The sequence below is a fragment of the Lissotriton vulgaris genome, chromosome 11 (genome assembly GCF_964263255.1).
Source record: "Lissotriton vulgaris chromosome 11, aLisVul1.2, whole genome shotgun sequence".
NCBI classification, from domain to species: Eukaryota; Metazoa; Chordata; class Amphibia; order Caudata; family Salamandridae; genus Lissotriton; species Lissotriton vulgaris.
The window spans coordinates 538165751-538182547 of record NC_141699.1 but is presented as its reverse complement, the minus strand read 5'-3'; the positions used below and the strand labels follow the sequence as shown (position 1 = coordinate 538182547).

At 44.6% G+C, this 16797-nt stretch overlaps 1 protein-coding gene across 1 annotated transcript in view; it reads right to left on the bottom strand.

The window, feature by feature from the left end:
• POLB (DNA polymerase beta) overlaps positions 1 to 16797 on the bottom strand; it is a 162674-nt gene that overhangs the window by 82362 nt on the left and 63515 nt on the right. Inside the window, exon 7 of the mRNA XM_086943578.1 lies at positions 1168 to 1219. Coding sequence (XP_086799704.1) covers positions 1168 to 1219 — 52 coding nt within the window. The remainder of the gene's footprint in view (positions 1 to 1167; positions 1220 to 16797) is intronic.

The following is a 16797-nucleotide window of genomic DNA, read 5'->3' as shown; positions in this document are numbered from 1 at the left end:
TATGAACAACTCGTAATCATGACCAAATCTGAATGTAGAAATATTCACAGTAACTTTTTCCAGCGGCTCCCAGACAACAATGCCTCAGATACATCAGTCTGGCTTCCGCTGCTGAACTTTACCTTCCCAGACATTTTTCTTTAAAAATGATTTCAAATTTGAAGGTAAAGAGAGACTGGGCCTTACCCGAACCGCCGTCCACCATAACTGTGCCCCTGGTCTCTCGCAACTAGATGTTAGTGAGTTTGATTTAGAATTTTTTTTTTTTGCTCATATCTCTGGCTCTATTGATTGGATTTTGGTGTCAAAATAATTTGTTTAAAATGTACTCTATTTTTCTGAATTGAGGTGGGATTTTTTTCTCGAGTTGGTTTTTCACTTTATTACTGTTTAAGTACTGCATACATATTTACACATTGCCTTTTAAGTTGAGCTTGACTGCTTTTGTGCCAATCTACAAGGTGGTTAAGCACAGGTTAATTTAGTGACTTTTTGTGGTTTACCCGGACAAGGATTATGTCTGTTGGTTGAGAAGAGCTTACAACTCCTTAAACCAACAGCCCGAGTTCTCAAACTAAAACACTCAGAAAATAATGAAACCTAATACTGGAAAACGATTTGCAACAATGCACATTTGCATGAACAAAAATAGGCCATTAAATTATACTATGGTATTTACAAACAAAGCGCACACATATAAACACAATTTGCTGAGGAAGATGTAAAGAAGATTGGTGATGAGAATATGAACATCAAATACCAGTCCAAGTTGCTAATTCAATACCTACTGATATTCAGGTTAACACAAATGGAAGGCGTACAAGTATTTCTTTTAAAAACTATTTGGCTTAGTCGCCATAACAGGAAAAACCCAATACTGGGGGGTGTATTGTTAGTAAAAAATAAAAAAAATCATCAGACCTGGTTTCTGAGGTATTGCAGAGCTTTAGTGAGGTTCAAGGGTGTGTTCCCTCAGATGATACTAGGATTGATATTCAGGGCATTGCCTTTATCTAACAACCTATCACATTGGTGGATTCCTGACTGCAGATCTGCAAAATGCCAGACAATAAGAACAGGAAAAACAGCAGAATTTAACTAGCAGGCAGCTTAGAACACATCTATGCTGTATTCAACAACGTCTCAAACAGATAGAGGGAGACATACTTTAGACCAATCCGCTGGTGATGGTTCAGCTTGTGCTCGTTCTGTTTCAAATCTGGAAAAAAATAGGACACAAAAATTAGCAGCATAATAGGTTATGTGATGTCCTAATATCAGCATTTATAGGGCCTGATCGTTTGGGGATAATGGACAATACTTCTAATTATGCAGGAAATGCTACATTTTTGGGCTAATTAACCAATAAGTTTATTCATCCATGATGACTGTAATGTTGAAAACTTCCAACAGTGGATTGAACATTTAATCTAGAATTTGAAGCCTTTTTCTTGTCCACCAAGCTGAATGAGACCACAGCCCAAGGCCCTCTTACTTCCCAACAAATATGATAATCCTCCCAATGATAGACAATGCCAATGTTTGAGAAAAGGCCCTGCACATCAGAAATGTGTCAGTTTCTGGAGGGCATAATATATATTTGGGATTTTCCGAAAAATACTATGTGAAATTAAATGAAAAATTATATTTATATAGCGCGTAACTACCCGGAGGCCTCGCAGCGCTTTAACTGATTACCAAGGCGAGGTACTGGGTAGGTTAACACGCTTTTCCAAACAAGTGAGTTTTTAAAGCTTTCCTGAATGCCATCCGGTTGTTGCTCTCTCTGAGATCCAGAGGAAGGGAATTCCAAATTCTCGCAGCAGTGTGCGAAAATGAGTGGCCGCCCCATCGGGCTTTGTTGATTTTGGTTGTGGTGGCTAAATGCAGTGCACTGGAGCGAAGGGCTCTGGAGGGAAGGTAGGGAACAATTAGGGGGAACATGATGGCAGGGCCTGTTCGATGAAGGGATTTATGCACAATGCACATGGCCTTGAATTGTACCCTTGCAGCCACAGGGAGCCAGTGTAGTTCTTTTAAGGCCTTCTTGGCCGACTGCCAACGAGGAATGTTAAATAGTAGTCGAGCCGCGCAGTTTTGAGTGACCTGGAGTCTATTGATCACTGCTGCCGGGGCTCCTAGATATAAGGCATTTCCGTAATCCAGGCGGGAGAGTATCAGGGCCTGAACCATGATTCTCCTCGCCTGGAACAGAAGCAGAGGGAGCACCTTCCAGAGCATTCTCATTAGCCCGACACACGTGGATGCCGTTCTAGTGGCCTGGACAGAGAAGTCTAGCGCTTTATCGAGCCAGACTCCAAGGCTCTTTATCTGAGGTTTTGGGGGGGTAGGGGGGGGGGGGGAGAACCTAGACATGTGGGCCAGATGGAAGCCAGAGTGGTCGGTGCAAGGTTGCCCAGTAGCATAATCTCCGGCTTCTCCCCCTTTAGTCTGAGACAGGAGGATTTCATCCACTTGGCTACTGCCTCTAGACAGGGGCCCAGTGTATTGGACGACCCCTCAGTGTGGTCTAAAGAGACCACCAATTGGGTGTCGTCCGCGTAGGTGACAATACGCACACCGAAGGGATGGACTATCTCTGCCAGAGGTCTCATAGACATTAAAAAGTGTGGGGCTCAGGGCAGAGCCCTGGGGAACCCCACAAATGAGTGGTTGCTTAGAGGAGACTACCTCACCCTCAAACACCTGGAAGAAGCGCTCATCCAGGAAGGAAGTCAGCCATGCCAGGGCCGCGCCCGACACGCCCATGCCCTTTAGACGATGTAATAGAGTGGCATGGTTAACCGTGCCGAACGCAGCGCTGAGATCTAACAATATGATGGCTGCTTTCCCTCCCCGGTCCAGCACAGATCTTGTTTCTTCCGTCACTGCCAGCAGAGCGGTTTCAGTTCCGTGTTGAGGGCGGTATACCGTCTGAGAGGCACATAGCAGATTGTTAGGTTCTAAATAATCTACTAAGATATTATTAATGTGCCTTTCAAGCAACTTGCTCATCCAGGGAAGTAGGGAAATTGGACGAAAGTTGGCCAGGTTGTTTTGATCTAAGGTAGTTTTTTTCAAAAGGGCTTTAACCATTGCACATTTCAACGGGACTGGAACAGTGCTTGAGGTGATAGAGGAGTTAAGGACATCTAGGATGACCGGGCGAATGGCATCAATGACCTTGGTAAGAACCTGCGGGGGTGCTGGATCATTGGGAGATCCCGAGGTGACTTTAGGGATCATTCTATCTAACGAGATGGAGTCTAGGAGAGTGAATTCATCCAGCAAACAGGGGACTGAAAGGTCAGGACTTGTACCGGCAGCAGTCTCCGAGTCACTTCTACCTGTGGCGAAGGAGGAGTAAATGGTCTGGATCTTCTGGGAGAAAAAGAAGGCTAGATTGTTACATCGGGCTAGCGCGCCGTCCGATGACAAATGCTCGGGGGAAGGGGGAAATCACTGACTTGGCAATTTTAAAAATCTCTTAGGGGGAGTTTGCAGCTGAGTTGATTTTAGATTCATAAAATTGGGCTTGTGCTGACTTCAATTCATTTTTATATAGCTTAATTGCAGCTCTATACTCTGCTTTCTTAGGCTGTGAGTGATCCTGCCTCCAGGCTCTCTCCAGTTTACAACAGGATTGTTTCATAGTTCTCAAGGCGGGGAGTACAAGGGGGCTACTTTAGATCTTTTTATCGAATGCAGAGATTCCTTCGGGAGAACTAGATCAAGGGATTTATGAATCCAACTGTCAAAATTGTCAGTAGCTGTGTTGGGGTTTGTAACCTTCGGAGGTTTAAGTTCGGCAAGAGCCAATTCCCACTTGGGAGAGGGGAGCGAGACCCATTTCCTCCCCCAATGTTTCTTATGGTCTTGTGTAATGGGGGGAGTGCTCGTGGACCATATAAAGGGTATTAAGTAGTGGTCGGTCCAAGGCAGTGGTATAGGTGACTCAACACTTAGGCTATCAAGATTACTGTAGATATGATCTAGGAGATGCCCCTTTATATGTGTCGAGAGAAATCCATTTTGGAGCAGATCAATGGCTTGGAGATTCAGTCGAAGACTGTTGGCTGCAGAATCAAGCGGATCGTCCAGATGCAAATTTAGGTCACCTAACATAGTAAAATTTGCCTAGGTGAGCACTAGGTTAGCAGCTACATCCGTCATATTCGTGACGAATTGACCAGGGGTACCAGGCGGTCGATAGACTAAGATGCCTGAAAAGGTGGTAGTGGGGGTAAATTCGAGAGTAAAGTGTAAGCTCTCACAGACTGGCGTAGTAGAGGGAGTAACAGGGAACACATGTGAAGACAGACAAGAGGAGAATGGGAATTGGGGCAAAATTAACATTGCAGGAAAATGATGACAGACTTTGTAAGAAAGGCACACCGTGAAATATAGCCAAGGGGGATGCTGGGATACCCAAACTGAAGGAAACACAGTGAGATCAGAATGCAGGGAAAGACAGACACTTCATCCCCACCAACGTCTGAATGGATAACACTAGTAAAGCACACGGTTGGTCCATCAAAGGGTCTCCCTGTGCCTCAAAAGACAAAACAGTGAGATACAGGAGAGAGAGAGAGTGACAAACATGTTTTCAGGTTTCCTATAAAAAAAGCAAACAAGAGAGTAGATTAAGGAGCAGCACACAATGAATTCAAAATTGGCAATCCACCAAAAACAATATTTTTTTATAAGATCTTTTAACAAACAGAACGATTACCAATCCAGCTCCGCTTAATATGAGAATTAGGCTGATTCCAAACTGCAAGAAATTACACAATCCAGCAGGAAAACACACTCATGAAAATCCACCAAACAGGGGACGTGGATGGAGGGGGCAAGGCAGTGGACGCCCCGGCATGGAGATCCATTGCACCAGCCAGTTTTCCATCATGCATCCGCACCATCGTAGTATGCAGCAATCTCTGATGCAACACAGTGCCAGCAAAACCACCTGGGGCAGGCTGCTGTGTTTTTTTAATGTCATGGTGCCTTAGTTGGGGAGCGGATCAGTTTCGACCCGATCAGATTTCCTCCCAGGCCCTACTGCCCTAAACTCCTCTGGCAGACCTCCCTTATGGGACCAGGAGCATGCTAGTCCGTGTCCCGGAGGAGCAGTGGGATGTGAAGGAGGGATTTAGGGCTCCTGTTTTTGCAGCCCTGCCAGGTGGCTAGATGGACACTGCCCCAACCTACCATCAGCTGGCCCCACCCCTTCCCTGTGAGGAGACCTTCACTAGCGACAAACCAAGCCAGATAATACAAGTTACACTCACTCTACTGGACAGCCCCAGGCAAACTTGCCTATGGGCCAACAGGATGGCCCCTCCAAAGGTGGACGACTGGTGGGAGGTTCCCCTGTCAGATTCCCCTGCCAGAGAATGTTTTGAGCGCCCCCTCCTCCCCTATGCAGGCGTTGACAGCTGCGGAGTGGGTGGGCCAATGCTGGACCTGTAGTTATCTCTTCTCCATTAACAAGCCCACAGGATCTGGACTATCGCTCTCCCCTGGCTTCTGCGTGAGACCTCTCCTAGGCATTTACCTTGACCATGATCTGATTCTACAAGACGCTCGACAGGCAAGCCTGCCTCAGACCGACAACCATCAAGTCATGCTGATTCCCAGTTACACTGATGCGGTTCAGCACCAACACACCTCATTTGATGGAGTAAAGCAAAAATTACTCAAGCTGGGAATTGAAAATGCACTGTCTGGCTAAACTCTGTATGACAGCACAAGGCACATTCCTTGTTTTTGAGGAATCGATGGTGACCTTGGATTGGACAGAACGTTTTTCTTCATTCAATGCTGTACTGGTGAAGGATTGGAAGCAGCCTCCTTGGGGATGCAGACAGAGGAGGGTCAGCTGGAACGGCGAGACATGATCCCTTCGGAGAGCCAGGAAAAGGCAAGCCAGCAGTTGGCGCTAGCAGCAGCCACGACACACGCTGCACCCCTGAGACACTGATCCGCCAGACTCACCTAGCGATGCTGGAGCTTACTCCTGCTCTTTTGCCCAGCATCCCCATGACTTGGTTACTCCATCATCCTTTGCCACATCTCAACAATCCAGTTTCTCAGCTGCCACCAGCCCCGTTCCAGCTCCTGGGCACCCTGTGCTGAGGCATAGAAACCGTTTCTTGTTATGCCTCAGGCTGCTGCTATAACCCTTAATGCACTCTTCCAGAAATAAGGGGCTTGTGAAAAAAGGAAGTAAAATGGCAGAGAGGAATTTGTGAAGAAAAAAAGAACACAAGGGGGAAGGAAGGTAGCAAAGATGTTCTCTGGAGCGAGGCCTACAAATTCACTTATGAAAGGTTCCACTGCCAAGTACTTAATCAAACTTCTTACTATGTAGTACGTGTGTGTCGGTTGTATGCATATACTGGGTGCAAGTGCCTGTGGATGGTACAATACATGGTGTATTTTGGGTTTCATTTTGAGAGACCCGGGCCAACTGATAGTGGAGGAATTACCACTGACAGATTTGGGGATTGCTGCATTCCTATGAGCTGGATGAGAAACACACTGGAGAAAGGAGGGTCAGACTCTCCAGCACACTTCAGAGTGCTTTTCGATCTAGAGAGGGGTCACTGGAAAGGGGCTTAGGCACATCTCAGGAAGGAGATGGGTCTGATAACAGAATCATAAAGAGTAGAGCGAGGCCCTAGAGAAACTATTTGATACATGTATCACTGAGGCAGACATCCAGGTGTGAATCCCTAGTGGCTTCCAAAGCCTGTCTGATATGCGATCACATTTGGAGTCACTCCTGCTGCTGACCGATCGCTTTCTGAAGGAATGGCAGGGCAGAGGGGTGCACACTTCAAAAGAAAGCAGAACCCCATCACAAACTTCAAAGACTCAGACACTAAATGACATTCGGTGTCTGGACATGAACCAGAAGAATGGGAGAGTGAGGCTCCTCAAAGTGTCAACTGTCAAGTAGGCAGCCAGGCTGTGTGAGGAAAGAACCTCTGCAAGATGTCTGCCCGTGACCAGGGCTGAAGGCATAGCAGTCTCCCAGTTGGGTGAGGGATCACCACCCAGAGATATTCTGTCCCTTGAGCCCCAGTGTTTGCCTGATTCCTAAAACCAGTGAGCTCTGTGAGGAAGAGGAGAGCAATGGATGGAGCGAGGCATCCTGACAAGTGGAACACTCCACTGAGTAGTGAGGAGACAGCTGCTGCACAAATCGGGTCAATGTCAATGTACAGGTTCAAGTTGGCGATCCTGTATTCCAAAGAGGGCTGCCGTGAAGTTTGCTGTGCTGATCAGGCAGTCGCTCTTGTGCATGGGTGGTCGGTGACACTGTATGCCAAAAGGAGTCGCCATGGAATTTGCCATACCGATCGGGCCGTGAAGAGGAACCTACTGTTTTGCCGATCAGGTGGTCGCTTGAATGCAGGGTAGGTTTGGTGACCCTATTTGCCACTAGGGACAACCGAAGGAAGAAAAGGATCATAGCTTGGTGGATGCCATCTTTGTGAGAGGAGGCCACATTGGTGGCCCATGCAGGCCAAAGCCCCAACTGAGGATCAGAAGGCATCGGAAACTACCCCCCACCGCTTACGGGGAATCCCAAAGAAAACTTGCCCCATAGCAGGTCCTATTTCACAAAACACTGAAGCAGGCCTGCATTGCCAGGACAGTTTCAATACCCTGCCTTAGTGACCTTTTGGCTTTGCCAATGCTTTTTACCGATACTGCGTAACAATCCCAAAATAAAAAGAGGAGCTTGATGAAGCGGATGCTGCTGTCAGTCATGTCCTTCTGCTGGCATGCACAAATGTAATGAAGTATGCATGCACCTTCATCATCAAAAGCAGGATGACCCAGGTGAAATTTGCTTTGCTTTATTTTAACCTATCCAAGGTGGTAGTTTCACTTGGATCTGTAAATATTAAAATAATATGATTTTTTTGTTTTTTAAAAGCGAAAGCACTTCTGTACTGCAGAGCGGTCAGGGAGCAAATGGAAGCTTCCAGCTATCTAAAACAATAAATAAGAAAAAAAAATAAGAAAGGAGAGGGTATAATAAAAACACAGCTGGGTGGGGGAGAGAAGGGAAAAATCAGCAAATGGGAGAGAACACCACAAACAACAGGTCGAAGAAAAACATTAGAATTAGATGAACACAGAAGGAAGAGGTAGCAAAACAGAAGGCACAGGAGCAGGTGTTGGGGGGAGGGGGGGGGAGACAAAAGAGAAAGCTGGAAAACACACACAGTTTTATTAAGTGCTAAAAGAAAAAGTAGCTCCTAAATGTGAGGAGTGGGAGTATTCAAGGTATCCCATCAAAATGCTGGTAAAAAGGCTATGCTCCAGTGGAGGGGACTAATACAAGATGGACAAGGAAGGCCGTTGAATAAAAAGCAAGCAAATCGGAGTGGCAACAAAGGCAACCAATGGGCTGTGCCAGATCCCACTTCGTTTTTGATTTAATCAAAAACAGGCTTTTGCCTACCAGCTTCCATTTCTGTAAGAGAGAAGGGCCTATTTGGTTGACTTTAAAACACACAATGTAATGAAACCTGAAATTAGATCTGTGATGCACTGTTCTGTCGAGAAAAGTGTCTCCCCAGAGCACTCGTTCAATAATTTGTTCAATAAAGTTCAAAAAAAGTTCAAAAAAACATGTGATTCAATTTCAAAGCTTTTCTTTACTGGTTATTCATTTCATGATTCCTCTCATGGTGTATGAATTATTCAACTAATTGGCCCAATGCATTTCGGGCTATGCCCTTCATCGGGGGCCCTGTGCAATTCTGTAACAAATAAAGTACAGTTTCAACGAACACATGAATAAACAAATTAATTTCTCCACATTTGTTCATGTTGATTTATGTTAAGTCAAACATAGTGCAATTTTTCTACACATGCAGGGGAGGAAGGAAATGGGTGTCGATGGTATAGACTGTGTAAAAAAAGGGAAGTCGCTAGTGGTGTGAAAAAATGGGGTGCTCTATATACAATAATGCTCGTGGGTGTGGGTACATTGGGAGTGCCTGGGGAATATTAATGGTGATATGAAAGTGCTCAGGAACTCGCAAATTCAAACCTGGTTAGGCGTTTGTAGTGCCACACAGGCGTCAGATAATGTCTGGAACGAAAGAAGAAAGGGGAAATAAAATTGTGAGCTGTTGTCCGTCAGCGCGTTAAACTGGAAACTCAAGACGGAATTCGTCTGTCAAGGCTCGTCTCTGTTGGTAAAGCGAACTTACCGGGTAAAGTGTTCTCGCTGAATACTGTATGGGATTCTAGTTGAGCAGTGTGCGTTCGGAATATCCTCCGCGTTCTGTTGTTTGAACACGGTCTGTGTGCTCCTATATTGTCAAAGGGAAGCTGATTCGCCGGGTGTGTGCGTTGTGCCGAACGACGCCATTGGCTACCCGTAAGTCACGTGTGAAAACAGACCGTGACGCGTTGTTTGCGATTCGAGTGGTTTGAAAACCGTGTGTAGCGATAATAACGTGGATATGTGGGAATTTATGTGTGGTGCGAGATATTCACGCGATGGGGTTGAAAACTGTTAAGGAAGGAGAGGGAGTGAAGAACGGAGTGGAAAATAAAGGGGAAATGAAGTGCATAGTGTGTGAATTCTGAATCATATCGTAAAACTCATATCATAAAACTTTCACACCAGTAGCATTCGCCTTAAATCCAGTAAATCCACCGTGGCAGTACATTTCAATGAACATCATCATAATCCTAGCCAACTGAAGTTTTGTATCTTAGAAATAGCACCATTACTTCCAGGAAGAGACAATGACCAATACTTGTTAAGACGCGAACTATATTGGATCAATAGACTGTCATCTACAGCCCCAAGAGGTCTCAATGAACGTTTGGAATTCAGTTGTTATCTTTAGTTAAATGTATTATTACGTTTTGCTGAAAAACAAATTTCCCTGTCATTGAACAAATGCTACTGGTGTGAAAGTTTTATGATATGAGTTTTACGATATGATTCAGAATTCACACACTATGCACTTCATTTCCCCTTTATTTTCCACTCCGTTCTTCACTCCCTCTCCTTCCTTAACAGTTTTCAACCCCATCGCGTGAATATCTCGCACCACACATAAATTCCCACATATCCACGTTATTATCGCTACACACGGTTTTCAAACCACTCGAATCGCAAACAACGCGTCACGGTCTGTTTTGACACGTGACTTACGGGTAGCCAATGGCGTCGTTCGGAACAACGCACACACCCGGCGAATCAGCTTCCCTTTGACAATATAGGAGCACACAGACCGTGTTCAAACAACAGAACGCGGAGGATATTCCGAACCCACACTGCTCAACTAGAATCCCATACAGGATTCAGCAAGAACACTTTACCCGGTAAGTTCGCTTTACCAACAGAGACGAGCCTTGACAGACGAATTCCGTCTTGAGTTTCCAGTTTAACGCGCTGACCGACAACAGCTCACAATTTTATTTCCCCTTTCTTCTTTCGTTCCAGACATTATCTGACGCCTGTGTGGCACTACAAACGCCTAACCAGGTTTGAATTTGCGAGTTCCTGAGCACTTTCATATCACCATTAATATTCCCCAGGCACTCCCAATTTTCCCACACCCACGAGCATTATTGTATATAGAGCACCCCATTTTTTCACACCACTAGCGACTTCCCTTTTTTTACACAGTCTATACCATCGACACCCATTTCCTTCCTCCCCTGCATGTGTAGAAAAATTGCACTATGTTTGACTTAACATAAATCAACATGAACAAATGTGGAGAAATTAATTTGTTTATTCATGTGTTCGTTGAAACTGTACTTTATTTGTTACAGAATTGCACAGGGCCCCCGATGAAGGGCATAGCCCGAAATGCATTGGGCCAATGAGTTGAATAATTCATACACCATGAGAGGAATCATGAAATGAATAACCAGTAAAGAAAAGCTTTGAAATTGAATCACATGTTTTTTTGAACTTTTTTTGAACTTTATTGAACAAATTATTGAACGAGTGCTCTGGGGAGACACTTTTCTCGACAGAACAGTGCATCACAGATTTGTATTTGACCCTAGTACAGAGGGTTTAACCTCAGAGGCACCACCCACCTTAAATGAATTAACCAAAACACATTAAACCACAGGAGTGCGCATCCCAACTTCCAATTCTGGATTTGAAACCTGAAATTAACCATGCCTCAAAGACACTGGATCACTGAGCTAGGAATCCAGGCCATAACAACGCTTCTTCGCAGCTAGAACAAGAAAAAATCAATTAAAATACTTCTGATTTTAAAAAAAGTACAGAACGTCTTGCTAGGCCCTCATGGAAAAATGAATGGAGGTTGCACAAGCTGGTCTGTCCATGGATGCTCCCAGTGCGATGCTCTTGATGCGACTATTCACATAGCCACCAGAAAACTGACATAAAACAATTCTGTGAGGCATCCCAACTTTTGCCAAAGAAGTCAGAGCAAATCTCTAAGGGAAGAACATGATGGAAATCAGCAATTCTATCCAAGATGTTACATTTGCTGCTGCCCAAAAAATTTACATAGCCTTGTCAGACTGCAAAGTGGAACAACTGGGTAAACCTTTGTACTAATGTCCGGTACAAAAGTCAAGTTTCTGATCAAGAGCTTCTGCATAAGCAGTGGAGGTACATCCCCCATATGTATTCATGTGGAATGAAAGCACTGCAGTCAATTCACATGAGCAAGCTGTTAACAAGTAGATACGGAAATCTAGGATGCCTAGCTTTCCACAGGTGAACCTGTTGATTTTTGTGAATCCTAACAATTTCAGTAATCCATGCAAATCATAGGCGTAAGATTTTTAAGTTTCCCAAATCTTTTTGCGAACCAGGCCTTTATGAAGTATTATAGCTAGGTCTCCCAATTAAATTGTATTTATTTCTGAACATTTATGTACGTACTTATCCAGATTTATTTTGCCTACTTTCGAGGTATTTATCCACATGTATTTTGTGCGTTCACAGAGACTTCATAAGTACATTTTCAAGTTTACCCAATTTATAAATAAGGACTTGTACTTGGAAGCCTGTCCAGGTTAAGCCACCTAAACATCCAAATAAAATCTAGCATTATACTCAAGTGAAAATATTAGTATTCTAGTACCAGGCTGTACATTTTGTACAGGTAGTGTCCTGGAGGTCGTGAATGACACCTGAAGGACTCATAGAAAATGAGACGAATTTCTATTTATTTTCAAAAATCGAAAATATATAAGATAGCAAAAACATCGTTTTGTCTGTATTTATCTCAAGAATAAGAAAATAGAAAAGTGAGAGGCTTAATAATAACCGGTTACTTTAGCAACAGTAACCAACCTCTTTCGCTATACATTCACATGGAAATAGTGTGGGATGTAATCACAGGATTAAGGAGTCACATTGCTAAAGAAAACTCGAGAGATTTCACAACAGTCTGGTGCATGAGAAAGTCAGATGGGTCTTGGTACATAGAGTTAAATCGTAGATCAGGTTCTGCTCAACATGCAACTGTTTGCGACCCTTCCTGAGCACTAACTGGAAGTAAGTTTGACTCTTAAAATATTTGTATTCAAAGTTTAACACAGTTACTTCAACGAGTTTCTTTTTAGGTTTCGCCTGGCCGAAGGCTGCGCACTTGTGCGCAGCTTTTCGGCGCAGGTGAAATCTTTTGTTTACAATATGGACGTCGGGAGCGTCCCCCGGCTCCCATTGGCTAGCTCCATAAATGGAGGCTAGCCATTGGGAGCCGGATCTGTCTGTCAAGGCCGGACCAGATTCGGGGGCGTTCCCGCGATTTTTTCCCTCTCCACCCACTTCTGTTCGTCATCGTGGTGGTGGGTGGGTGGGTGGGTGGGTGGGTGTTATTTTTTTTTTTTAGAGTCGGCCTGTTTTCTTCCTTTTACAAGTGGCTGTTGTTGGAGTTGGCTGCAAGATTCGAGTTCCCACGAAGCGATCAGGTAAGGAGCATTTTGTTTATAAATGTGTTTTCCCGCCCCCCTCCCACTGTCCTGTGCCCGTTCCCGCCCCCCCCCCCCTCCCGGCTGTCCTGTGCCCGTTCCCGCCCCCCCCTCCCGGCTGTCCTGTGCCCGTTATCGCCCCCCTCCCCGTTCCCGCCCCCCCCTCCCCTTTCACTCTCTGTTGCTTGACACCAGAATGCAACACATTTTGTTACAGTTACACCACACAATACATATGGGTAGCACGCTAAAACGTTGTACGTTTGTGAGACCATGACCCATCTTCGGTAACACCCCACCGTGCTGACTATATCAGTCTGTCTCTTTAAGGACTTCAGAGCCGGATGCGTTTGGTTGTCTTTGTACTCTGTAGCCCTGCCTACATGTGCGTTACGTTGTATTATGCTGTATGGCACTAGATATATGCGGTACATTAAACTTTACTACAGGAAGTGTGCAATTCTAGTTTGAACCTGCATTTGCTACTCTGCAATACGTTGTGCTCTGCATTACTCCATTCAACGCTGAATAGATTGCTTGTAAACTGAATAGTGCTGAATATGTAATTCTCTCGGCGAAGAGTATAATGTTGGGTACATGGGGTTCCTGAGATTCTTACTACACAGTGCAGTGCTACCAGTAGTATCTTGAACATGATGAATTATATAAAGTTTAATCTAAAATTAACTTTACTGCGCTGAATAAACGGCTCCCTTTGCAGTGCGCAGTACAGCGCCGTGTACCTGTGTGTTGCAAACACTAAGGAACTAGAGGTGGTTTATCTTCTGGGTGTCAGACCTCATACTTGAGCTACTACAGCGTGTTCGAATCCAACTTTCACGAGATGGGCGCATGTGAGTCGTAACATTTCAAGATCGGCACGTGCTGTCACACAACTTATGATACATTGTGTTTTTAATATCTTCTTTATGACTCTCAGTGCGTCGTGTATCCAGGAATGCCTTAAGCCGTGGCTGTCCATAATTATATGTGGTAGTAGCTTGGTTCTAGGGTGACAGACTGCGTTGTCATCATCTCCAAGTTGCCGTGACTCTATTGAAATGTGTGTGTTCTCTTTTTTTTTTCTTGTGTTTTTTTCTTGTTTCTTTCTCTGGTATTGAATGTCGAAACCATGGAAGTTGTAAATACGGTTGAGATTAACCTTCAGGGGAATTCCATACAGCCATTAGAGGGGTAATTAAAGTAGTTGGAGTGTGAATATAATTTTATGGCAACCGTTGCTTCAGAAATACGAAGGGAGTTCTTGGTAGCAGCTTTTACCAACCAGACTTTTTCATGCTGTAAGCAGGAGCTCACAAGTATTTACAATGCAATAGGTCTCCGTTCTGCCCCCCTCCCCGTGTGCCCGTTCCCGCCCCCCCTCCCCTTTCACTCTCCGTTGCTTGTTAGTTTATCCACGGAAGAGCCCCACAGGACTGCCCACCATCCAAAATCTATTCTTGACGCCACTTTGTTGAAACCTTTAACGCTCACATTTATCAAGTGGGTTTATTTTCCATAGACAGAAAACGGGACACAGCCCTGGACGAAAGCTATTCATTCTCATCATCTCACACCACACACGTTATCCTTATTTGAAACCTTTGTACATTTTTAGATTTGTTAATGTTGTAAATGTGGCTCTGTAGTTTCTGAATCTTATTCACAGCGGGACGATAGTGCCAAGTGATTCCAGTAATAACAGTTTGGCATGACACCAGAATGCAACACATTTTGTTTTACAGTTTTTGTACTTTTTATAAACTCTGTTGAGTCGGATAGTGAAGACGGCTATCTATTAAACAGCCCTCAGCTTCATTATGCACTTTTCTCTTACTTTCTTTTTTCTCATTCTCAAGTTGTGGGTATCCATCATCCATGAAGTAATACATCATACGATACGCTGTCAAATGGTGTTGATTGATACCTTATTCTGTCGTCCTCTTCTTATGTGGGTGGGGCAGAGGCCATCCGTACAATTTTCAATATTGGATTTTTCGTTTTTCCTCCGTCCATAGTCTTCCTTCAGCTCGAGTAGCTTATGTGACACCAGTCTGTTTTTTTACCCTTGCATATTGTTCCATCAACCATTTGCAGTAGATGACCAACATAATCTCTACTTCTCATGTGAATGGTCACCCCGGGCAAGCCTTCACTTTAACCACATGCGTGCTAGTGGAATTCTGCACCTATGCTGAGATTTTAAAAAACCCATGTTACATGACGAGCTGGGCTCGTCATCAGCGTGCGAGGAGGCTACACCATGACGAGCCCAGCTCGTCATGAGCCTGGAAGGGGTTAAGTGAAACTTTTAATAACAGGTTCCTCCAGGACGATCTGGTTTGCGTGAAGGATAATGGTGCCCCGAATCACCAGGAGACATTGGTTTTCATCATTAAGAATAATAGGAGATGTTTAGAGGGCCTCGGTCTGTCTGTGGCTCCCGGGATGCTTCTTTGTGGAGGCAACCGTCACCCACCCAATCCAAGCAGGTCAAGTAACCATGGCAAAATGGAAGGGTCACACAACCCCCTTTCCTCGATGACCTGACACCGAGTTTGAGTCACTCCAGTTAAGGTCAAGAAATTCGAGGTGTGCATCCAGGAAATGAGAGCCTTTTAAGGGCAAAAACGATTTTGCTCTTTAAACTACATGGCACAGTCAGTTTAAGCATCGATGCCCCTCTGGAGTTAAAGTTCCAAGTTGCTCATACAGGCTCTCCTTCTGGCAGTCATGCTGCAGGCTTTTTGCGCCAAGAGGTTGAGAAAGTGTGCCTCATTGGACGTGGGCCTGGGGAAGAAGCCTCAGTTTGCTGCAGTGACTCTGGATGCTGGACTTGCACCAAGAGTAAACTTAGTAAGGTCTAACTCCTAACCAATCCCCATTCATGTATTTGAGTGCAGCTCTAGCACTGTGCAGGTGACAGTTGAGACGGAGGTGATGACCCGGTCAGTCAATGCAGACCTTCACCACAAGTAGTAGTGCAGGAAAACAGAGACTTCCAGTGTTTGACCTAATCACTTGTTTCTCCCAGTGGCCCTGTGTATCAGCCATTGCTACACTTTGCATGGGACTGAATATCCATCCATTATCTAAGCACACTCAAACAGGGCCAAGGAGGCGTTTATTGCATTTCCCGGGCGTGTACCTGTAAGAGATGCATGCTGGGTGGCTTTGCAGGTTATCCTATGTGCATTCTTTTGATACTTGGCTCTGTCCTACTTTCGTTCTTCTGATACTTGGCTCTTAAGACTTGCTCACTGCATCATTCTAAGCTTGGCCCAATTTCGCTAAGTCGTGTACTACCAAATAATTCTAGCTCCTCCTCCCTTTTTCATTCTTAGTTGCTGTGAACTCTACAAATAAAGTCATCAGTTGGAAAGATCCCAGACGTAAGAAGAGTATAAATTTTTCTTTGGAATAACATCATTACTTTTTGTTCATAAGTTTCTTGTCATAATGAATATTGTCCTGCTGTCACTGAGCCTTCAGCTAAAACTCATGCAAGCTTGCTCCTTCAAGAAGGAAGTTGGCAAAGGCATTCATATGAGCAGGTATGGGGACAGGGTGTGTATGATGCATGTTTGCCATTTTGATACTAGTTGCTAAGTTCTCATGATTTTAAAACTTTTGTAGCTGTTTACAGTCTTGTCCACTGTATAGCACATAGCGGATGATGGGAAAGAGCTTACAGAAAATTGCTGGAAGTTTCCATAAAGTAAACTTTATCTTTTTCAATATTACCACCCCACTCAAATGTGTGGTCAAAGACCTCCTCATATATTAATTACAGATAACCACACAGCTTGTCAGGGGTGGCTGGTTAATTGTGGCATAAACGCT